This window comes from Podarcis filfolensis, assembly GCF_964270895.1.
Source record: "Podarcis filfolensis genome assembly, chromosome: 10".
Classification (NCBI taxonomy): Eukaryota; Metazoa; Chordata; class Lepidosauria; order Squamata; family Lacertidae; genus Podarcis; species Podarcis filfolensis.
In genome coordinates this window covers 8427590-8452150 of record NC_139612.1, presented here as the reverse complement: position 1 = coordinate 8452150, position 24561 = coordinate 8427590, and the positions used below count along the sequence as shown (strand labels likewise).

The 24561-nt window shown below is 40.4% G+C and overlaps 1 protein-coding gene across 2 annotated transcripts in view; it reads right to left on the bottom strand.

Annotated features, from left to right (window-relative positions):
- The window catches only part of SLC2A13 (solute carrier family 2 member 13), a 111481-nt gene that overhangs the window by 39443 nt on the left and 47477 nt on the right, over positions 1-24561 (bottom strand). For both annotated transcript variants that reach the window (XM_083575176.1, XM_083575177.1), the window contains exons 5-6: positions 7199-7362; positions 4132-4252 (exon numbers count right to left, since the gene is read on the bottom strand). In XM_083575176.1, coding sequence (XP_083431302.1) covers positions 4132-4252; positions 7199-7362 — 285 coding nt within the window. The remainder of the gene's footprint in view (positions 1-4131; positions 4253-7198; positions 7363-24561) is intronic.

Sequence of the window (24561 nt, the reverse complement as noted above, 5' to 3'; positions counted from 1 at the left end):
GAGTAAATACTATTTAAGATCTCCACTGTTTCTATTAAGACAGTGGATGCATAAAAAAATTGCCGTATTTTTCCATCTATAAGACGCCCCCATGTATAAGACACCCTCTGTTTGGGGGGATTCTGATTTAAGAAAATGGGGCAGATGTATCTGTGTATAAGACACCCCCAAATTGTTGACATTATTTTTTAGGAAAAAAACCTAGTCTTATACAGGGAAAAATACGGTAAATGGGTATCTAACAAGAAAGAAAACTGAGTTTGTAAAAGTTATTTTGAACAAAAGGGTTGCCTAGACTTTTATCAAATTATGATTAATTTCCAAACCATTAAGTATTACAGTGTGGAATAAGGATCTGGAATGAGAGATTCACAAATATGTCCATAGTAATTAAGGTAATCGGCTTATTCTACTGACCTTAAATTAACTGAGAACTATTACAAATATGCAAGATAGTATGTGGCACCTTAGAAGTTTAAAAGTTTGGGATTTTTTGTTATTTAGTATAATTGATTTTTTAAAAATATTTTAAACCCACTGCCTGAACTCCCGAAAGTAATTGCAGAGTTTGTAGTCTAATACAAGGTAGATATTTTGGTTCTCTTTTATTGCATCAATAAAGTAACTGGGTGTTCTTTTATTTAATGAAGGCTGAAATAAAAGGACTGCCAGTGGAGCATGCAATTTCACAGTTACAATGAAAGTAAGAAGTGCTCCACCCAATTCTGTCAACAATACCACATTACTCTTTTCTGAAGAAAAGAGCTCCAAATGCTTTTACATTTCATCACAGGGAAAGTGCTCTACCCCTTTATCATCCAACCCCTTCTGCCCTTTTCTAGCTCTATAATATCTCTTTTGAGACAGGTGATCAGGAACGTACACAAATTTTCCACCCCTAGGCAGTGGGCACCCAAAGCAATTTACGGCAATTCAGCACAATCAGATATAATCCACAATCTGAACGTCTAATGAAATTGCTTAAAATGTATTCATGCCAATCCACAGCAGCGAAAGAAACACAAAAGTCAAGTATTTTCAACGTACCTATTAGAATCTAATAGCGTAATCCAACCTTAATTTCATCCAGCGCACCTGAATATGATCTGAGTACCGCTAACTGTTTCTCTTCTGCTCTAAACTTCATTTGTTGGACTGAAAGTGTACCTCATCCATTGCTAGATGATGTAGCCAATGTAAAGTCTTCCAGATGTTTGGGGTACAGCTCCCATAAGCCCAGCCAGCACGGTCAGGCATGATGGGAATTGTAGTCCAAAACATTTGAAGAACACCATGTTTTTTACCCCTGATGTAATTTCCACAATGCCACCAATAAACTACATTCTCAGGTTCCATTTCTCCACTAATTTGTACCATAACCAGAACCTGTTTTTCATTTTATGTGAACTAGGTTTTAAATTGAGGAGTTACCATATTAACTTGCATCTCTAACACATTTCTCTGCAGTATGCTATTTGCCCTTCAAACATCCTACCACGAAAAGAGATGTGTGCATTAAAATTGCTTTCCCTAAGTTGTGAAAGCAATTCTGTTCTTATCATCTGGAGTTAGTTCCGTCTTCAATCTTGTTCTAGTAATAGCAAAGAAATCATGTACTGGGAGAAGAGAGATAGGGTCAATCAACACACAAATGAGAAAGCTATGCTACGCTGGCATTAGAGAAACTTCTGTGACAGAAGTTTGTTTATAAAGCTATACATGGAACCGCATTTCTTTGGCAGTTTTTTATGCAGATGGGAATTTCCGTTCCCATTTGACTAAATTTCCAGCAATTATAAATTAGACAGACATGGTCAGCTGGAATTGCAGGGCGATATCCAAAGCTTTTGACAGCTGTAAAACCTTACAAGGAGGAGAAATATCACACCAGAAGCTCCATGAACATAATGGTATCACTGTCCCCTACTTCAGCAATTGTCTACACCCACAAACTGAACTCATTAAAATTCACCTTTTTAGGTATGACTTGTGAAATAACAAGCCAGTGTTATATAGTAGCAACTCTGCACAGCTCCTTCATCTCCAACACTCCAGGCATCTGCTATTGGTTTCCAATATGCTTATAGGTGGCAGATACGCTGTAAATGTAAGCTGAGATACAGTATAATATCATGCTTTCATCCAAGTAATGTATCCCTTAGAGGAGAGCTGGCAATATTGCAAGAATCAGCTTTGTGAGACATAAGCTCAAGTTCAGATCAGTTTCTACAAGCATTCCTTTAATTTACAATTTTGTCATCTATGCCTCCTGTATTGCCAAATGCAATTCAGTCAGTCTTTCATCAGGAAGAGAAAAAACCATTGTATTTCTATAAATATGTTTAGTTTAAAATATAATACTGCCCTCTTCCTTTGTTGCTCTGACAACTTCTCTTTACAAAGAAATGCTTATTTACTTAGAATATTTGTAAACCACTTCTTCAAAAGAATTTTCCAAACCAACATAGGGCTAAAATCTGTAAAACGAAAACAGGCCATGACCACTTCAGATGCATCTTATGTGCATGATCTCACATGCGCAAACCACGCCAAACCTGGATGTAACCCACAAACGTCACAGAAAGGGGCGGAGGTCTAGAACATAACCCTCGCACAAATCAGTCACTGCCTATATTAAAAACCTTCATAATTAAAAACAAATATAAACAACCAACAACACTTTAAAACAAATAATAAGTAATCAAATCATTTTCCCGGATAAGAAAAGTTTGAAGCAAGCATCTAAAACAATGCAGTGAGAATGGCTCACAAGAGCAGAGAACATTAAAGTAACAACTTCTCAGAAATTTGGAACAAATATTATGTGGAAATCGTAAAAGTACAAGTTCTCCCAAACAAAGTGATCAAATAGGCATACATGGAGCAATGGGGGTCCCTTAAGTAACCAGGTCCTAAGCTATTAAGAGCTTTATATACCAACAGTGGAACCACAGAAGATTGTTGAGCAAAAGCATAATATGCCGACAGAACTGAAGTCACGTCAAGCAATCGTGCTGTAGCAGTTTGCACAAACTGCACAATGTAGAAACTACCCTGTCATGAGTCCCGAGGCATCGTCAGACTCAGATGTGGAGTACCAGGCTGAGAGAGATGAGGGGAAAAGGAGGTGACATGGGGAGTTAATACTGGGGGAAGAAGGCAGCTACCCTGGCTGGGGAACGAGGACTCCCATCTTCCTTCTTTCCTCCCAGGGAGACAAGGACAACAATGGGTACCTCATGGGGTGATGGGGAGGGCACAGCCTGGTCGCCCAGGACCCAGTGGCACTCCTGTCGCTGGGAAAGATGCATCCTCCCCAACCCAGAGAGCATCTCCATGCTTGGTGATCTTGCAGGGAATGAGTCTTGTGAGTAAACATGCCTTGCCCTGTCTTGTGCCAGGGGCTCTTTGGATCTAAGCCAAAGTGTTTGCTTAAACCAGGACTGGGGAATGTGTGGCCCTCCAGATGTTGTAGACTACAGCTCCCCATCGTTCGTGACCACTTGGGCCTAATAGGAAATGGAACAAAAAATAAAATAAATGGAAGGCTGAAGTGCCCCCAGTAATAAGTAAGTAAGTAATAAGCCTAAGTAATAGACTAATTTTCCTGAACCCTAGGAAAGCAATCTGGACCAGCTTAGGAATTCTCTACAGGAAAGGTGCATGGAGTAAGTTCTGCACAAGCTGAGTTCTTTCTGTGTTTTTACTGAAGACAGACAACTACCAAAGAGGTCAGTACACCTTCTGCTGATATATAACTAATAGATATATTATCTATGTACATCAATTTATTTTTTGGAGTTAAGAATAGGACTGGGATAAATTGTGTTCGCTGAGCCCGTATTTTATACAGTCTGTATATGATATTTGTTTGATAATGTGTGGTGTGCTATGCCTAATAAAGGATTTTGAATTGAATTGAATATAACTAATAGCAATCAAAATACAATGAGCCACAAACATTTCTCATTGGCACACCTCAACCGCAAAGGTACAAACCCTATGAAGGAAGGAACAGAAATATTCCTAATGTGTTTTGAACACAAAATCCTCGGCCAGTAAAAGTCTGCACTAGAAAAAATAAATTGGATTCTCATCAGAGGTTTTTATGAGGAAATCACAGCAACTTACCTGTATTTTGTGCAGGTAGAATTTTGACCTGAAGGGCCTTCGGGATTAAGAGTGACTTGTGGTGAAACCTGAGCTGACAGCAAAAATCCCAAAGCTAAAATAAGAAGTGCAACTGTAGTGCCTACAAGAAGAAACAAAACACTTTAGTTCAGAAAAGAATTTTACTAACACAAATGTGCTTCTTTAGAAGAAAACTGCTATTTTGTTCAATTTAAAAATGTTGAGCTGACTTTGTCCACTGAAATAAAGTATTTATATTAGGCACCTAACTCCTTGACATATGCAATGCTCAAGAACATCACATAACACAGAATGGCCAGGAACATGGGACCGGGTTGCTACTTTGATGAAAAACTCCTCACAATATGTTGGCACTTCATCCACATGCTCAGATAGAATATCTACAAAAAGGTGAATGTCACAATAGCATCCAGTTCTAGCATCTGTCAATCCGATCTGCCTTATAACACCTGAGGCTGAAGTAAACAGGTGTTTAGATAGTCCTTTTGTTAAGAAATACTGAGTGCAGAATTTTGTTTATCTGAGGAAAACATGGCGAGTAGCATTAAGAGGACAACATTTATTCAGAGATTTGCATTCCTGAAGGCCCAAATTCATTCTAAGGCATCTATAAACAAGAAAAAGATGTTGCATAGACCAGGCAAGAAATGATTTATCCTTACAATGTAAGAAAGGAGGTTGGAACCTTATGGCTGCAAAGTCCTACACTACCTGTAACTTCAAGCCTCCCCAAACAAGAGACAAATGAGGCCCTCTCGAAAATGAGAACACAACACTTTGTCAGAGCCAGCCAAGTAGCAGGTGTTCATAAGCGGTTAAAAATGTTAGATTTTTTAAATCATGAATTAACAGCATGCTATATACTGGCTTCTTCTTGAAGCTCACTTGCTAAGTTTAGGTACTTTGAGGGAAAAGATAGTTCTGCCTCTCAGCTGCATTGAAAATTTAGATCAGGTGGGCAATGACCCTTCCTTCTCATCTCTGAAACGTGCTGAAGCATGTTGAAGCACTTGAAAAATCTGCGACATTCAGTCTGAAATCCAGTCTCTTTATAGTAAGATGTATTCACTGAAATCTGTCAGCAGAACTTACAGTACTCTACAGGTTTGAATAGGATGGAGTTTCAACAACCCGTTTTCAGAAAAACAGCAGACTGACTTCTTTATTAAAAAATGCTTGAATTAATACAGGGTTTCAAAAAAAGCAACTGGAAATTGAAAACAGTCACCAGCTGAGAAAAGTTAGTTACTCATTGTTACTGAAAATTACTATTTCCAAAATGCTTTACATTACTAGCTCTTACAGTGGTTTAGGGCAAACAGAACAAGGTATCTCTTGGAATTTCAACATAGAAAGCACAATCAAATCAAAAGCAGACAGCTGATTAAATAGAAGCTGTATTTGGTATTTATTTGTTTTGGCTTATATAATGCAAACCTATGGCTTACCCAGAGCATGTAGATGCGCAGGCCGTGGAGAGCTGCTCACAGCCTTTCTTCCTCCTTCCTCCCTTTTACTGCTGCACCATGCAGAACCAGGTCAACATTTGGCTTAGTGTGTCATCCAAACTGGGTTCCACAGGTCAGCTATCACCTCACGAATCACAAGCTGTAGCTAAGGTTTGTTCTTGGCTCCAGCTCGGGGTTGAGGAGAGAGCTTACCCACAAACTGCTGCAGACACACAAGCCAAGCCTTGGCTTTGTTCAGGAGGAATGAAAAAGACCAGCAAAGCAGCTGTGAGCTCTTCTCTGGGTGCCTGTCCTTTCACATGGTCTAGGGAAGTCTAACTTTGGTTTACCATGTTGTGTGAACCAGGTCTAGGCATACAACAGTGAACACTAAATAAAGATGAGCACGCCATAGCTAGTTCACTTATCAATGCAAACCAGGCTGGATAAAAACTATTTACATGGGCAAATTAATTTAGAAACTCTTAAGAATTTGCACAGAAGACTGAGAGTTACATTATTTTACTGTGCAACACTGTTATCAAGATTAGCTATTATGAAGTCTTACCATTCTACATTGTTACTTATAGAAGCATAGAATTGTAGAGTTGGAAGGGTCATCTAGCACAAGTCCCTGCAATGCAGAAATCTTTTGCCTAATGTGGGGCTCAAACCCACAAGCCTGAAATTAAGAGTCTCATTCTCTAACAACTGGGCTATCCCAGGTCTTCGATTCATAACTGCTTGTTACTGGTTGCTATTCCTGCTCCCGAGGCTAGGAACTGAAGCAATGGATCCAAGTTACAAGAAAGGAGATTCCTGTTAAACATCAGGAAAAACTTTCTGACAGTTAAGAGCTGTTTGACAGTGGGACAGACTCACAGGAGGGAGTTCCAGGTGGACTCACCTGTAACCTCAAGAGGTTTTTAAGCAGAAGGTGTTTAGCCATCTGTCATGTATGATCTACAGTGGTACCTTGGTTTAAGAACAGCTTAGTTTATGAACAACTTGGATTAAGAACGCTGCAAACCCAGAAGTAGGTGTTTTGGTTTTTGAACTTTGTCTTGGAAGCAGAACACGTTCCGCTTCCTGTTGAGTGTGTTCCATTTGTAAATTGAGTCCCTCCCGCTGCTATGGGAAAGCACACCTCGGTTTCAGAACGCTTTGGTTTCAGAACGGACTTCCGGAACAGATTAAGTTTGTAAACCAAGGTATCACTGTAGTTTAAACTCCTGCATCACAGGGGATTGGACTAGATGACACTTGGTGTCCCTTCCAACTCTACAATTTTATAATTTGATTGTTCACATGCTTTTGGGGGCATATATGCTTATTACCTTTCATTCTAAACCTGCAGAGAGGCAACTCATCCAAAAGAACCCCAAGTATGCCACACCTGATCAAGCAACTGAACTTAGGCCTGCCACTTCCAAAACCTACAGACCCCAACTTGGCTTGTTAATTTAAGGAGCTTTAAGAGCAACCTTCTGCCATCGTTACTGCATTTCCCTGTCTCAATAAACTTTCTTCAACGCAGTCCATCTTGGCCTGAAACAACATGTCACACAATAATGAAGAGAACTAACACAAAGTTGTACCTGCTAAGCTTCCGAGGGTGAGTTTTCGCCGGCCCACTTTCTCAACAAGCCAGACTCCAACAAGAGTGAAAATGAAATTAGTGAATGCTGTCACTGCAGCAAGCCAAATTGCAAGCCGGTCATCTTGAACACCGGACATCTGCATAATGGTGGCACTGTAATACCTGAAAAGTTAAATAAAAGAGAATAAAAAGCATTGCCCCAGATTTGGTCAATGATAAAATGATTTCATATATGGGTTTTCATTATGGACAGTACTGTATGAGGTTTCTACATTTGGGCAGTTACAATGTTTTCTTTTACAATGGCACTAAGGAACTGAACACGTCCTGTGCTTTGCTGGGCAGCTTGACTCGGGAGACTCCAGAAACTTGTCGCTTAAAAGGCTCTGAAATTTCCAACACATGTCCTAGGAACACTGTTCTCCTGACACTCACAAATCCTTGTTGCTTTGAGGCCAGTTGGGGACAACACTGGAGAGATCTTCCTACAGAAGAACATGAGAAAGGGATGGAATGTTGCCATGGAGAATGTGACACCAATTAAGAGTGTTAATTCATAACAAATTTAAGAATTAAAAACTCTTAATTGCTATTCTCCACTCCTGTAAGAAGGACAGATCCTGAAGCTGAGGCTCCAATACTTTGGCCACCTCATGAGAAGAGAAGACTCCCTGGAAAAGACCCTGATGTTGGGAAAGATGGAGGGCACAAGGAGAAGGGGACGACAGAGGACGAGATGGTTGGACAGTGTTCTCGAAGCTACCAACATGAGTTGGACCAAACTGCGGGAGGCAGTGGAAGACAGGAGTGCCTGGCATGCTCTGGTCCATGGGATCATGAAGAGTTGGACACAACTAAACAAGTAAACAACAACTCCTGTAAGTTAAATTATAATTTCTATACTGCCAGTCATCAGGGAATCACAAGACAGTTTACAATATAAAAACATAAAAATACATTCCATACTAATAAACAAAAACAGTTTAATCAGCCAAAAGCCTGGGAAAAGAGGAATGTTTTTGCCTCATGCCTAAAGATATGTAATGAAGGTGCCAAATGAGCATCCCTGGGGAGAGTAATCCACAAGTGGGGAGCCTCTGCAGAAAAGGCCCCGTTCTCGTGTTGCCACCCTCTGGACCTCTTGTAGAGGAGGAACACAAAGTAGGGCCTTTGATGATGACAAAAGATTCTTCCAGTGTCTATACTGCATTCAAACAAAATGTGTTGCTGTTGCAGGCGATAAAAATGCTTGTCACTAGTGGGTCTGCTGAGCAGTCTATTTAGTACACATTTCAAAATGATTGAATTTAACAAGTGCTATAAACTTGGGGGGGGCGAAATCTTATGCTTAGACATGACAAATTTCAAAATGGATTTCTAAATTACTACTACAAATGCTAGCACTCTGAAATGCTTCAGTGAGAATTATTTAAGCATTCAAGTTCTTGATTCCAAATTGCAAAATCTTTCAAGTTTTGATGAAGTCACCAGCAAACAAAATGCTGCAGAGTCCAGCTTTCATTTTAAGTCTGTACCTCATTTGTATGAAATGCCATCTCATCAACACACAAAGATTTTATGATCCAAAGAAATGTAATGGTTGTGATCTTTTGTTCTGCTATAGCTGAAATATTCTGGAATCGCCAAATCATTTCTATTTTACCATCATATAAAATACCAAAGGATGCTGGTACTTTCAAAGCCTCTCAGAGCCAATTCCTCTTTCTTCTCATGTTTTTTTCCTTATTATTACATTAGTCCTTCTCCTCCTGCTTTCAGGGCAGGGGTCTGATTGCAGATTCAATTTATCTGTGCTTTCCACAAGAAAACTGTGACAAAGCTTCCATTTAGACTCCTCTTCACGAGAAAGGGTCTCTATTGTTTAGACAAAATCTTAAACCATAGTGAATTCGTCCCTATCGTCCCTATCTCATATGCTCCCTTCTTCTCTGACACAGCCATGAGCAGATTGGCAGGGTTTGCATCTGTTTCAAGATAACCAGAATTATTCATTATATCTGAACTCAGAAAAGCAGTGGTTAATCTTAACTATAGTTTAAGGCAGGGATGGGGAAACTCTGTGGCCCTCCAGATATTATTGGATTTGAATTTCCTTCACCGTGGCAACACATGGAGGGCCACAGCTCCTCCATCCCAGTGCAAGACTAACCAGAGTTGCCTGAAAGCAGAAACAAGAACTTCCAATCTCTTTGCAGCTACACCAGAGCAGCAGGAAAGGGAAATATGGGCACTCCAGCATAGTGTACATAATGCTAAGCCACAATTATGTCTGGAATAAATCACTATCAGTTCCTGACTATGACAAAAGTCTAACTGATTAAACTTCATTTTCAAGCATAGTTGGCAAGCAGACAGCTGCTACCTGCTCAACTAAGGACACTTAAAAGAAAAAAGCTTTTCTTCCTCTCAGATGCTCCAACCTTTAAATTGAAAACGATTCCAGTGGACAAGCCATGGCTCCTTGAGTACCTTATATTTCTCAGAGTTGGTAGCAGAGACCACCAGAGGGAGCCCTCACAATAAACACTATACTTCTGAGGAAGTGGTGCTTTTGAGACACTCTCTCACCTATAAGTATCAGTTCTGTATGTACCACAAGCAACCATGCTTTCACATGATGGAATGAACAGACTAAGTATTCTAGGCTAAGAACACAATTCAGGAACAAGAGACACACTGGAACTGGGACAAAAGAGGAGACAAGACTAAGGTCTCCAGGCAAATTAGACAAAGGCTGAAAGGTGGACCTTTAAAATGCGTTTACAGGAGTGAAAAGGTAAATTTAATATATCAATGTATTTCAGAACAATCACCACTCTTTCCCTTTTTCAAATGTTCCTACTCACTACATATTGACATTTCAGTAATATGTGCTTGTTAGTCCCTTTCCTCCTATGAATTACATCTGGCTCAAAATTACTGCCTGCAATTTTTAATCCTCAATCTGAAATCTTAAACTATTTCTTTGGATGTCACTGTGTCACAGCAGGTAAGAGAAAGAGGAAATCCCAAATGTCAGTATCATTCATAATTTAGATTTTCTGTTTAGCTCATCAAACTGCTGGATATGAAACCCAAACAAGTGAACGCTGTGCTTCCTCAGTGAAAATGATGCTGTCATCCTCTCAGTTTCTTAACTCTGTAATTATTTAACCTTCATAGTATGCCTCCTCTCTTTATAGGAGGAGCATCTTTTGCAAACTGATTCTTAATGAAGTTGGCTTTTCAGTGGTTTGACAGACTTTTGAATCACAGTTAAATAGGATGAATGTTCCCAGTGCAAAACCACCTTTCAGCAGTTACAGTAGTTTCTTTTTCAGAGCCATGATCCTGTTACATACCTTTTACAATGCAAAAATAGCAAGAACAATTTTTTAACACATTAACGCAGTTTAGGAAAGTGTCCAGGAAACCGCTTTCTCCACAACTTGTAAGTCAACTGCGAACTCAGCTCAAGGTAAAATGATACCACAAGCAGCACTCTAGCAAAATTGTTAAAGCTTTAGAAAAGAACTGAAGCAAACAGTTTTACAACTGACTCATGTACCTTCTTCTACCTTCACAATACCAATTATTATGGGACTATTTTATCCATTTGACTCCAAAAAAAGGTATCTTGTAGAAACACAGTGAGATACTGAAATTCAAAATGCTGTTCAAATATGACTGTGCTTAACCAAATCAGGTTTATGTTGTTAATATATACAATTCCTGTCAGAAGGAGAGGGGAAGATTGAAGCACAAAAGTCGGTTGATTCACATTATGCTAAAACCCAGTGTCTGAACCCAGCTATTGGCTATTCTTTGCCTCCATTTCCGCAAATCAGAAAACAGTGCTGCTATCTTGCAAATTTTGCAACCATTGAGCCCAGATTAGTCTCACACAAACCAAAGGAACATTTTACAAGGCAGTGATATATGACAAGAATGAGAGGGGTGGAGGGGAGAAATCACTGAACTGAAAGTGTTCCATTTAAAGCTTGGTAACTGAAAAAAAGCTGAACGTAAAGAGTACAGTCCATTCATTATGTGCAGCGAGATATTTCTTTCCTGAGTAGCAAAAACTGTCCCACAACTGTTTCAACACGTGAGGTTAAAAATCAGTTTATCACACACACAAAAAGAGCCCACAATGGTCTTGTAATATACTCATGAATGGTGTATTTAATATACCGGTAGTCATGCATACTTACTTTCATGATCCAATAAAGGTAAACTATATTTCTTAAGGATTAGCGAATTTATTTTTTCCCTTTAGGGCAGATGAGGCTAACTTGTAACTCTGTTGACCGTGCAAGGTGTGGCTGATGGGAGTTGAACAGGTTAGCCACGCCTGCTTAAAGGTAACACATTCACCATCTTGCTGGGCTTTTGCACATTCACATCAGTGACTGTATAGAAAATTTCCTGAAGTTCTGAGGAGAAAGCAACACATACACTAGCTCAGTTCAGACCATCTCGTAGCCCAAACCATGATATGATGGATCAGGAACAAGCTGATGGGCCATATACTACCTCTCCCCACTATATGCAACTCCACTTTCTATTTCCTGACTTGATATTGACATTCTGCTGTGATGTCCCAGTTAGCAAACTATGCTTTACTGCTTTCCATTCAAACCAGAATCAGAAACCCCTGGTTTGGAGCATCATCTAAATTGCTTCAGTAACGCTTTCTGTGACAATATAACCATGTTCAATCCTTAATGTGGTTTTCGAATCCATTTGCCGAGACAAAATCCTCGTCTAGTGGCTACCACATAGCTATTTTTAAACTCTTCCTTGATGTTCCAGTGTTTTGGAGCAAGACTGCTTGATAAAGGTGTAGCCATGTATGAGTATCTCTTAGTTCAAGTCAAGTATAGGCAATCATGCTAAACCACTTGACTTGTATCTCTTTTTTTACTTCTACCGCTTTCATCAGAGTGCTTATTAATCTTTGCTACTCTTCTCTCAGATGTGGCGTGTCTTCCTCTGCTGCACATGTACACAATCTTTAAACAGAATGAATTGTGCCTCATCCATTCCAGTACTCCGTTGTATTTATTGCTTTTGGTGAAAGGTCTTAGCAAATACACACAGTTACAATAAATAAATAAATGAATACAATAATATGAAACATTAAACCAATTTAAGGGCTATGTTCAGGTGGAATTTAATTGCATACCAACACGCGACCGGTAATGGCTGCCTTCTCCGAGTAAGGAGAAGGGAGCTCCGCTGTAAACGGGTCGTCCGCTACGGCGAAGCGGAGACCCATCCAGGAAAACCACAGGTGGCAGAAGCCTGTGGTCTCGGGACCCGGCGGGCGCCAGAAGCAGCCCCCAAAACGTTGAAGGGACCCCGTAAGGGGCTCCGGATCGCGGAGGGGGTAGCGGCGCTGTGGGTCGTTGCGCAAACAGCGAAGTGAAGCCGCATTGCTGTTGCCGGTCAGCGCTGTCCTTTCTTCCTGCAACTTTTCTGAACTTTGGAAACTACAACCCGTGAGTAAATTTGGACATTGAAAACTTTCTGAAACTTTCGTCAACTTTCTGAAACTTTTTGAGAACTTTATGGAACTTTTAAAACTTTTTAAAAAAAAAGTTGAAATTTGGCTGAAAACGGAGTGAGAATAAGCAGGAAGCCCATCTCCCGCGATACTGAACTTTAAGCAAAGAGCAGGAGGAGTGGAGACAAAAAGTTATGCTTTAACTAAATGCTGGCACCCTGTTAAAGCAGTTTTCTGAGTGAAAGACTTTGAGCTATTGACTTTTGCTGGTCATATGTGGGATGCACTGATATTCTTCTTCTGTGGTACCAGTGGATTATAAAATAAATAAGAATCTCTGGTGCTGGAGCTGCCTGAATGAGCACCAGTTTGCAACTTTGGATATATTGAATTCAGGTTTTGAAACATTCTGAGCTGGAACTGGATACTTTGAAACTGTTGCAGTCAAGGCACTGTAAGAAACACTGTTTTGCTTTAAGTTTTACTCTGCTAAAAATAACACACTGTGGAGGCGATAGACATGGATTTAAATTTATAAGTTTAACTTGGATTTGATCTTTTCCCTGAAGACGTATTAAGCTCCCTCTAGAGGATTTTGGGCTTACAGCAGTGACTTTGTTTTACTTTCCCTTTCCCGGCCTCTGTTTGACTATTGCATCTGGGACTCTGCTTTCTCATGGGAACAACTTGGATTGACCTTGGATTACAGATAACTTTGGAATGAGTGGCGCAAGGAGAAGAGGAAGGACTAAACAAACAACTTTAACTTTATCTGCAGCCTCACAGCGTAGATCTTCTGTGCCGGCCTTGCCTTCCACTTTGCCTCCAGACATAGAGGCGGCCTCCCTAATACAGGCAGGGGAGGGTGAGACAGAGGAGCTGCACCTGGGAGATATGGCTTCAGGGACAAGTAGCTCTGTCTTGGAGAAAATTTTGGAGAAACTGGAGGCTCTGGACAAGAAGGCTGATTTGCATACAGCTAAAATTGAACAGAACACAGAAAGTTTGAATAAGCTGACTGGACAAGTTGCACAGAATGCCCAATCCATTGGAGAATTAAAGGAGGCTGTAGGTGAAAATCGTAAACTGGCTGAAGATACTAGTCAAAGATTGGAAGAACTTGAGAAAGAAGTAAGACCACTCAGCAAACAAGTTGGAGAACATCAGATATACTTTTTGATGACAGAACTGCGAAACAGGGAGACCAACTTGAGGATACGGTCAATACCAGAGGTGGAAGAAGATAATCTTATTGAATTTCTAACTAAGGAATTTGCCAAGTTTTGGGAGTTAGAGGAAAAAGACTTTAAAATTGCATCTGCTTTCAGGCTTGGCAGAGTCAGAAGGACAGAGAAGCCCAGAGATTGTTTGATAACATTGAGATCAAAGGAGGAAAGGGACAAGATTTTGGGCCTGCACTACGAAAAGTCACTAGACATCTTGGGCAAGAGAATTGAAATCTACAAGGACATTCCTAAGCAGTTGCTGGACCTTAGATCTAACTACACGGAATTGGCAAGACTGTTGAGAAGCAACGCAATTATCTTCAGGTGGGAGTTTCCACAAGGATTATCCTTTACCTACAGAGGGAGAAAGATCAAAATCAAAACAGTGGAAGATAGAGACAAGTTTTTGGGAGCACACGGAGAAGACCTCCACAAAGGACTTGGATTGCCAGCGCCAGAACCTCCAGGGGAGCCCGCCCCCTCGGATCCTCAAGGACCGGAGAACAAGGTACCACCCCAGAAAGAATAACCAGATCTATCCAGGATGTCTCTGCAGCTTTTGAGTTGGAACATAAATGGCTGTAACAGTCCCGAAAAAAGGTCTAAAATTTTTCATATTTTAAAAAAGGAACAATTGGACATTATATGCTTACAAGAAACGCATGTGATTAGGCTCCATAGAAAGGTGTTAATAAATAAAAGGCTTGGTCAAGAATTTATATCATCGGATACAGTTAAAAAGAGAGGTGTAGTGATCTATGCAAAAGAGAGCCTTTCACCAAAATTTCTCTTTAAAGACGAAAGTGGAAGAATCCTCGCAATAGAAATACAGTATCAAGGAGAAAAAATTTTGATATTAGGAATTTATGCTCCAAATGAAGGAAAATCGGATTTTTATAAGAAGTTGCACGAGATCATGCTGGACTATCTGGATTACAACAACGTCATCATGATGGGGGACATGAATGGGGTCGTATCAACAAATATGGATAAGTCACAGAACCAGAACATTACTAAAGAGGGAAGACTACCTAAGACCTTTTTTGAAATGACTGACAATATGGACTGGGTTGACATCTGGAGAGTTAGAAACCCCTTGGGAAGAGAAGGAACATTCTTTTCTGAAGCTCAACTGACTTGGACACGAATCGACCAAATATGGATAACTAGAAGTCTGGCACCTAAGGTGAGGAAGGTGGAAATCTGCCCCAAAACATGCTCCGACCATAACGCCTTGAGAATGGATATGACATTGATCCCAATCGGCTCCTTTAGATGGAAGATGAATGATGGCCTGTTTAGAGATCAAAGAATTGTAAAGAAGGCCCAAAAAACCTTAAAGGACTATTTTGAGATTAATTTGAACACTACGGTGGAAAAAAGAACTATCTGGGATGCAAGTAAAGCTGTGATGAGAGGGTTCTTGATCCAACAGAATTCCTTAAAGAAAAGACTGCAAAATGAAAAGAAAGATAAAATTCTGGAAAGTATCAAAGAGTTGGAGAAGAAGTTAAGATCTAACCCGAAGTCCCAACCGATTCTGAGAGAAATTAAACTTTATCAGGCGCAATATTCCAAGCTGATAAATCAGGAAATAGAATGGAAGATTAAAACAATGAAACAAAAAACTTTTGAATCGGCAAATAAATGTGGGAAACTGCTAGCTTGGCAGTTGAAAAGGAGACAAAGATTAAATACAGTAACAAACTTAGAGGTTGAAGGAAGGAACATTCAGAACCCGGGAGAGATTAGAAAGTGCTTCCAGAGGTATATTAAAAAGTTATATACTCAAGGGCCACAAGATGAAATAGAGATTACACAATTTTTGGAGAGAAATGGACTAGCAAAGCTGTCAGAAGAAAACAGAACAATTTTAAATGGCAAAATAACACAACAAGAGATTGAACAGGCCATCCTGAGTCTGAAACAGGGCAAATCACCAGGGCCAGATGGACTGACCTCTAACTACTATAAGACATTGAAGGATTATTTGATACAACCTTTGTTGGAGGTCAGTAATGAAATAATGGAGGGGAAGAAGGCGCCTGAATCGTGGAAAGAAGCATTTATCACATTGATTCCAAAGTCAGAAACTGAAAAGACACAACTTAAGAATTACCGTCCCATCTCCCTTTTAAATGTGGATTACAAAATATTTGCAGATGTTTTGGCACGAAGATTTAAGAAAGTTTTAAGTGAGATAATCCATAAAGACCAGGCAGGCTTTCTCCCGGGCAGACATATGTTTACTAACACAAGGAACATTATAGACATATTGGAACTTTTACAAACAAACATAAACACCAAAGCAGCTTTAATTTTTATAGACGCGGAGAAAGCCTTTGACAACATTTCTTGGAAATTTATGAAGGGGAACTTAAAAGAAATGGGAGTGGGACGGGGGTTTGAGAACGGGATTGAGGCAATATATTCAGAACAAAAGGCTAAACTGATAGTTAACAATGTGGTTACAGAAGAGTTTAAAATTGAAAAAGGTACACGACAAGGCTGCCCGATTTCCCCATTACTGTTTATTTCGGTTCTGGAAGTGCTCCTGAATATGATTAGGGGGGACCGGTTGGTGGAGGGGATTCAGGTCGGAGCGAAACAATATAAACTTAAAGCTTTTGCAGATGACCTAGTTCTGACATTACAGGAGCCGGAGTCTAGTTTGAAAAGAGTACTACAACTGATTCAAAACTTTGGTCGAGTGGCAGGATTTAAGTTAAATAAGCAAAAAACTAAAGTTCTGGGGAAAAACATGACAGATATTGAGTTGGAACAGCTTCAGAAAGAGACAGAACTAAATGTGGTTAAAAAAGTTAAATACCTAGGGGTAAACATAACAGCAAAAAATCTGAGTTTATTTAAAGATAATTATGAAAAATGTTGGTCAGAGATTAAGAGAGACTTGGATAGTTGGTCAAGATTAAAACTTTCATTGCTAGGCCGAATAGCTGCCATCAAGATGAATGTATTGCCAAAAATGTTATTTTTGTTTCAGACACTGCAGATTGTAGACAAGACAGAGTGCTTCCGGAAGTGGCAGAAAGATATCTCTAAATTTGTCTGGCAGGGCAAAAAGCCCAGAATCAAATTTAAAATATTAACAGATGCGAAAGAAAGAGGGGGCTTTGCCCTGCCAGACTTAAAGTTGTATTATGAAGCTGCAGCTTTCTGCTGGTTAAAAGATTGGTTACTTCTTGAAGATACGGATGTCTTGGATTTGGAAGGTTTTAATAATGCGTTTGGATGGCATGCATATTTATGGTATGATAAAGCTAAGATAAATAAGGCCTTCAAGAACCATATTGTCAGAAAATCAGTTTTTAATGTCTGGACAAAATATAAAGACTTACTGGAGAATAAAACTCCGAGGTGGCTGTCACCCCTGGAGGCTAAGGCTCGGAAAAGAGCCAATATGGAGGCCAATTGGCCAAAATATTGGGAGATAATAGAAAAGGATGGTGACAACTGGAAATTGCAGAGTTTAGAAAAGATGAGAGACAAAGTGCGAGACTGGTTATACTATGCTCAGATTAAAGAAGTGTTTAAAAACGACAAAAAGTTAGGATTCCAAGTGGAAAAGTCAAAGTTAGAAACTGAACTGTTAGAACCTAAGACTAAGGTACTTTCAAGAATGTATAACTTGCTGCTGAAATGGAACACACATGACGAAATGGTAAAATCAACAATGATAAAATGGGCGCAGGATATTGGGTATAATATTATGTTTGAAGATTGGGAAAGGTTGTGGACCTCTGGGCTGAACTTCACTGCATGTAATGCGTTGAAGGAAAATGTGATGAAAATGATGTATAGATGGTACATGACCCCTGTCAAACTGGCTAAAATATACCATTCGTCTGATAGCAAATGTTGGAAGTGTAAGGAAAATGAAGGAACATTTTTTCACCTCTGGTGGACCTGCCCTAGAGTGAAGGCCTTTTGGGAGAAAATATATAATGAATTAAAAAAGGTGTTTAAATACACCTTTACTAAGAAAGCAGAGGCCTTTCTCCTGGGTATTGTCGGCCAGAGTGTGTTAAAAGAGGACAGAACATTCTTTTTGTACGCAACAACAGCAGCAAGAATATTAATTGCCAAGAATTGGAAAACTCAGGAGCTACCCACTGTGGAAGAATGGCAGATGCAACTGATGGACTATATGCAACTAGCCGAGATGACCGGCAGAATTCGAGACCAGGGAGAAGAAAGGATGGAAGAAGACTGGAGGAAATTTAAGACTTATTTACAAAAATATTGTAATTTGGCTGAGTGCTGAATAGGATGCCAGTGCAGACAATTGTCTACCATTAAAATAGATTTAAAGTCGAATTATATGTCAAACCAAATTAAGATTATTAATTAAGATGAGTTAAATGATAATTTGCTTGAAAATAATTTAATAATGATGTAAGTGTATGCGGGAGGTGTGGGGGAGTCCCATGTAACAATTGAAAGATGTTAAATGGACAACGATAAGTGCTTATTTGATATATGTTTTATTTGAAAACTTTAATAAATATATTATAAAAAAAAAAAAAAATAATTGCATACCAACAAATCCAGGTTGTGCAACTAAAGCTGATTTGGTGCTCTTGTGTAGCAAACCCCCTTTCCACCAAAACTGAACATTTTGCTGAAGGAGAGTGACAGGAAAATGTGCTAGAAAGTGTGGGATAACCATTGCTTGACACAACATTTTATAACCTCCCGGCAACTAGAACTGATGCTCAGTCTAACCTTGTCTAACCTCCCCACAAACACTGTTGAACATTTGTTTGAACAAACAGGAAGTCTGAAAACAATCCAAGATTATGTCACTACCGTGTGTTAATCACCAGTACTGATTGAAACACCACCGTTTTATCAGCTAAGGCAATCTGCTGCACAGTAAATAGACATCTCTCCTATAAACCTTATCCTAATTTCTTAGTGACAATAGCAAAAGAGGGCAACACAGCAGGCCACCTATTTATTGATATCATTTAGCAAAGAAAAAAATTAAGCCAACTTTAGTGAGAAATTGTTATTATTATTACTGGAAATTTTATGATGCAACTAAACAAACTGGCAATGGTGCATTACCCACAATACAAATAAGACAACAAGGAGATAAAAAAACGAAAAAGCAAGAAACATGTCCGCACTCAATAAAGAAACAGGCAAGACAACAGGACACACCTGTGTATTTCTACTGCTAGATTGGTATGGTTATGCTTGTGAAGTGAAGGCACAAGACGGGGGGTTGGTCATCAGGTGAGCTGCGCACAGGTGAGCTGAAGCGAGCTGCTGGCTAGCCCTATGGAGCCTCCTTTTATTGAGACAAATATGCAAACCAGGCAGATACATTTTGGGCTGTGACCTTTACACATCTTCGGTCCCGAGATTGTGGGGTGGTACAAAGTTATTTTGGCACCTCTTTCCACCGCGTCATTTTCCCCTTGCACAGTGTATGATGGAGACAAAAGGTCTCAGAGACAAAGGTTACAGACAGGACACCGCAGACTGCTGAGACCGCAAAAGGTCAGACAGACGGAACGGATGTTCTAGACAGCCGTGACTTTGTCTGTGAGGGGGAGTATGCTACGCACCCCAGGGTCACACGTGCAGGCAGACTGTGGCTGCCTGCCGGTGGGGAAGTGTGCTCCCTCCGGACCCCACTGCCCACTCCGCGATATCCCTACACTTGAATCCTGAACAGAACATTCACAATATTCAGGCATTCTTGGTGGGGACATGGGAGACAGCCTTATCCGTGGTCTGCTGCCAGACTTCTGGGAACTCCTTCCTTAAAGAAGCTAGACCAGCTCCCTCCTTGCTGTCCTACTGGCAGGTGAGTACTTTCTTGTTGTCACAGGCTTTTGGGAACTGATTGCTTTGAATTAAAGAGCTGGTGCCCTGCTGTTTTTATTGTAGTCACTGGTATGTTTTTAAACAGATCTTATATATGTATATAGTTTTAATTCTATCAATTGTATTTTAATTATTGATTTTCTGATTTTTTTGAAAGGTTCTTGTTTTTAATCTGTAAGCCGCCTTGAGTTGCATAAGAGAAATAGGCGAGGTATAAATACACGTATAATGATAATAATAATAATAATAATAATAATAATAATAATACTGTATTTTAATATTTGGTTTGAAGCCGCCCAGAGTGGCTGGGGAAGCCCAGCCAGATGGGCGGGGTATAAATAAATTATTATTATTATTATTATTATTATTATTATTATTATTATTATTTACATTGTAATGGACCATGACAAATAAATTCCACATTTGAAAATTAATTGTGGTGACAAAAGCATACTAGAGGCAATACATCTAGAATAAAGACACCAGACCTTTCCAAAAAGGAAAATTGTACAAAGAAGCCACTTTGAATGATTATTATTCAGCACCAGTGTGGTGTAGTGGTTAAGAGTGGTAGTCACGTAATCTGGTGAACCGGGTTCGCATCCCTGCTCCTCCACCTGCAGCTGCTGGGTGACCTTGGGCCAGTCACACTTCTCTGAAGTATCTCAGCCCCACTCACCTCACAGAGTGTTTGTTGTGGGGGAGGAAGGGAAAGGAGATTGTTAGCCGCTTTGAGACTCCTGAAGGGGAGTGAAAGGCGGGATATCAAATCCAAACTCTTCTTCTTCTTCTTCTTCTTCTTCTTCTACCAGAGGCACTGTAAAATCTCATGGATGAGATTTCCATGTTCAGAACACACATCCCCAATACAAAAATGTTGGGAGTGCTAGAAAGCCCCTGTGCTGTTTTCAATGATAAGCTAGTCAACACAGTGTATGCTGTTATTTGGGGCAAACTAGTATTCAACTCAAACATACCTTTGAAAGCTAGAATGATCCACTCCTTGGAGTTACTGACATGTCAAATCAAAAGAACCTGGGAGGAGCAAAGCACCTGCCTCCTCATTCTGATGAAGCCATGCTTTGGGTTTAATGTTATGTGCAAATGTGGTTGTTATGGTTGCCTGTCTTTTACTAGAACCCCAAGTACCCAGTGCAGAAGACATGCACTGACGCCCTTTTCATGAGTTTGAGAACCCTCAACCTTCGCCAATGAAAGGCTCCCCTTTTCAGAAGGCTGCCTCCTAGTGACAGAAGGGAGAGTAGGTCATGCCATGCATATTTTGTTTTGTTTAATACTCAATTGTCACAGTGCAGCTAAACTAAAACTGTGTGGATAAGGCCAATATATAGTTTGGTCATTAGGTGGTACTGGACTAAGTTGTAAATGGGCAGAGTTGGAAATGGGCAGACAGTTTCCTGTTCTTATTTAAGGTATATAACAAAGCTCTTGTCTAGCTTTTGGACTGGTAGATAATTCAAGCCATGGTACCTTAAAATTACACATTCTATGTCCCCCTCCCCCCTGCCAACATCCCTTACTATGATGACATAGTAAAAAAAAATAGAAAAGACTGCACAATTCCTCAACATTATGAAAATGCATTAACACACAGACTTCTTTGCATACAGAGCGTTATCCCCTAATGAAATCATTCTCTTGAACCAAATTATTCTTGAATAGCCTAGTGAAGGTATTTAAAATTCTAGGAACACTTCAAGTTTAAGTTCACACACAGAAACCATCTCATTATTTTCTCCTTTTTCAACTTTTAATTAAATGTGCTACATCAGTAATATTTACCTTGCATAAATTAACTTTTTAAAAGAAACACGTCTAAACTTTTAGGACTGCTTAATTAACATCAGTAAGAGCCGCCAGCCTAAAACCAGACAATTCCTGGGAATACTGGTTTTCTTTTCTTAATCAAACATTGAGATATTATATTAGACTAATTATATACTGTATAAAGAATATAAATGCATATCTTTAGGTGCCCACCAATCTTAAATTTTAAAGCAACAGGCATAGTTGTTAGTTGTGGATCGAGGGCCCGACCCCCGCTAAGTGAAATAAATACACAAGGACACGTGATATAAGGTTAATGGGCAAGGAAAGGCCACAACTTTATTGATTACAGCAGTGAAAAGGTATTGGGTTAGGCATTGGATGACTATAGGAGGTGGGTTTATTCAACAGTAGGTGGAGCCTGTTGATGCTAATCCAACTATAGGCTCACCCCCTGATGTCACCGAGGGTCGTGCCATGGCCTCCCGCCAAGCAGGCATGGGACGGAATACACGACTGCCAGATTCCTTTAACGGAATAACCCACGGTAGATAGCATAGGCGATGGCCACACCTAGCCCTTGACACAGCACAACACATGAATCCAATGCCTAACCTACCCACCAATACCACCAAAGTTGTGACGATTGCTACGAGGTAGGCGAAAAAACCAAAAAGCCTAATGCCAAATGGAAAAATTCCTACCAGGCCCCCCAGACAACCGGGGCGACCAACCTAAGGTCCATAGCAAGGCCAAAAACCTAGACCCTGAGCTAAATGGGAGTGGAGGGTGGGTGACTCGCTGAGGGACGACGACGAATGAGGAGGAGGCGGAGCTGGTGCCACAGCATTAAGCTGCTACACACGCCCCCCGGAGGCACCTGGTTGGCTGCCTCCGGTGGGCGTGGGCACCAGCCAGGTAAGGAGGGGAGGGGGCTAAGGCCCCCTACCAGGGGCGGAGCTCAGTCTCCCGCCCACAACCACTCCCCTCTCTTCCAGGGAGGAGAGTCTTTCTGAATAGCATTTTTGTGTATGTGTATATTTATTAAAATATTTAGAACCCACTCTCTATCCAAATATTTCAGGGTAGGGGCACACTAGTAATTAAAACAATCCAACTACAAATCAGGAGTTGATATAAGAAATAACTTTAACACGCAGTGACAATCATTACAAAAATAAGCTGTGAAACTAACAGTTACTAAAGCTTCAGTATGCTTAAATATCATAGTGTAGATTGCTCCCATGGTCCTGAGTAAATATAATTGCAGCAGGCTGTGTACAATGCATTTACTAAATACGTTCAGCGGGGCCAAGAGGTGGCTCATGACCTATAGCAGACTTGACCCCGAGTTTTCATTTTACTCACATACATTGTGAAAGAGCATTTGGGTCATGCATTTCTTCAGCATAGTTGCCTAGAGACTGTTTCGCCATCTGCAGCAACAATCTAGACCCGTGCGAGTTAAAGGCTTTTATGCATTTACTTAGGCATACACCTCGTGCAAGCCGCCTGCAAATCAGGTTACATATTGCTATTCCTTTGGTGCTCGGATATTATCTACCACTCACTACACATGAGGAAGAAAGTGAAGCTATCCATTGGGCAGTGAAGGTTAATGTCATTACTTTCTATGTATTACATAATCTGAGAAGGTAGCCCATATAGCAGAAGGAAAACTCTGATCTGAAACCTCTACTGCCTTGAGGAATTATATTCAGGAGAAGAAAAGGCTAAATAGTCAATTCTACACAAATCCGGAGTGGAGTCCCTAAAACAGTTGGATGGCACCTTGTACGCCTCCTTCTGGCAACTCCTACAGCCCAGCTGGTGCCAAACGTATTGCTGTGCTTTCCTTTGTTGTTGTTGCTTAGTTGTTTAGTCGTGTCCAACTCTTCGTGACCCCATGGACCAGAGCACGCCAGGCACTCCTGTCTTCCACTGCCTCCCGCAGTTTGGTCAAACTCATGCTGGTAGCTTCGAGAACACTGTCCAACCATCTCGTCCTCTGTTGTCCCCTTCTCCTTGTGCCCTCCATCTTTCCCAACATCAGGGTCTTTTCCAGGGAGTCTTCTCTTCTCATGAGGTGGCCAAATAACATTGTTATTTGGTATAAATAACATTGTTATTGTTGTAGTTGTTGTTAAATACGATGTCCCTATTTTCATCGGAGAAATGTTGAAGCATATGTCATTTTCTCTAAGCTTCACCTACTTCGCAGGGATGTAATGGGGATTAAACGGGGGGGGGGGCATAGAGACCACCTTGAGCTCCTTGGAGGAAAAGATGGGCTATAAATTGGATAGAAGTAAATATTCAGAAGCAAGCATCGTAGCACCAGTGCTCTGGCTGGCACTGACAAGAGTTGTGGTCTGAAGTATCCAGAGTAGACCAGGTTGGCAGAGGCTGGTTTGCTGCTGGGTAGGAACACTGCAAAGGCTTTATTCACAACCTATCTGCTTACCTTGGGGAAAACAAAATAGCAAACCTTCTCCCCGGTTTCATGTTGGAGAAGATTACCTCTGACTATGATCTAACGCAGCGGAAATTGTGAATGTGATAACGTCCACATTCGCTCCCCCTCCATATCAATGAAGCCAAGAGAGGGGGGATTTTGTCACCTGGGCAGCCCAGGACCTCCATATACCCTGCCCAAGCTTGGACTCTAGGGGGGGTCACTTTGGTGCTGCTAATGCAGAAGTTTGTCTTCGCCCCCCCAGAAGACATTGTCTTTCGAGAAACAGTTGCCAACACCAACAATTACATGAGAAATGTGCCACAAGACCAATTAAATTTATTATTCTGTGCTTTCAAGACACAATGTAAATGAAATCAAACTGAACTGAGTATCATCCCCACTTTCGCAGAACTATTAATATCCATGGAATGTGGGGGTTTTGGTGATGATGTAACTCATAGAGCATCAGTTTTTTACGCAGAAGGTATCATCACATAGGGTTGGAAATGTCCTCTGTCTGA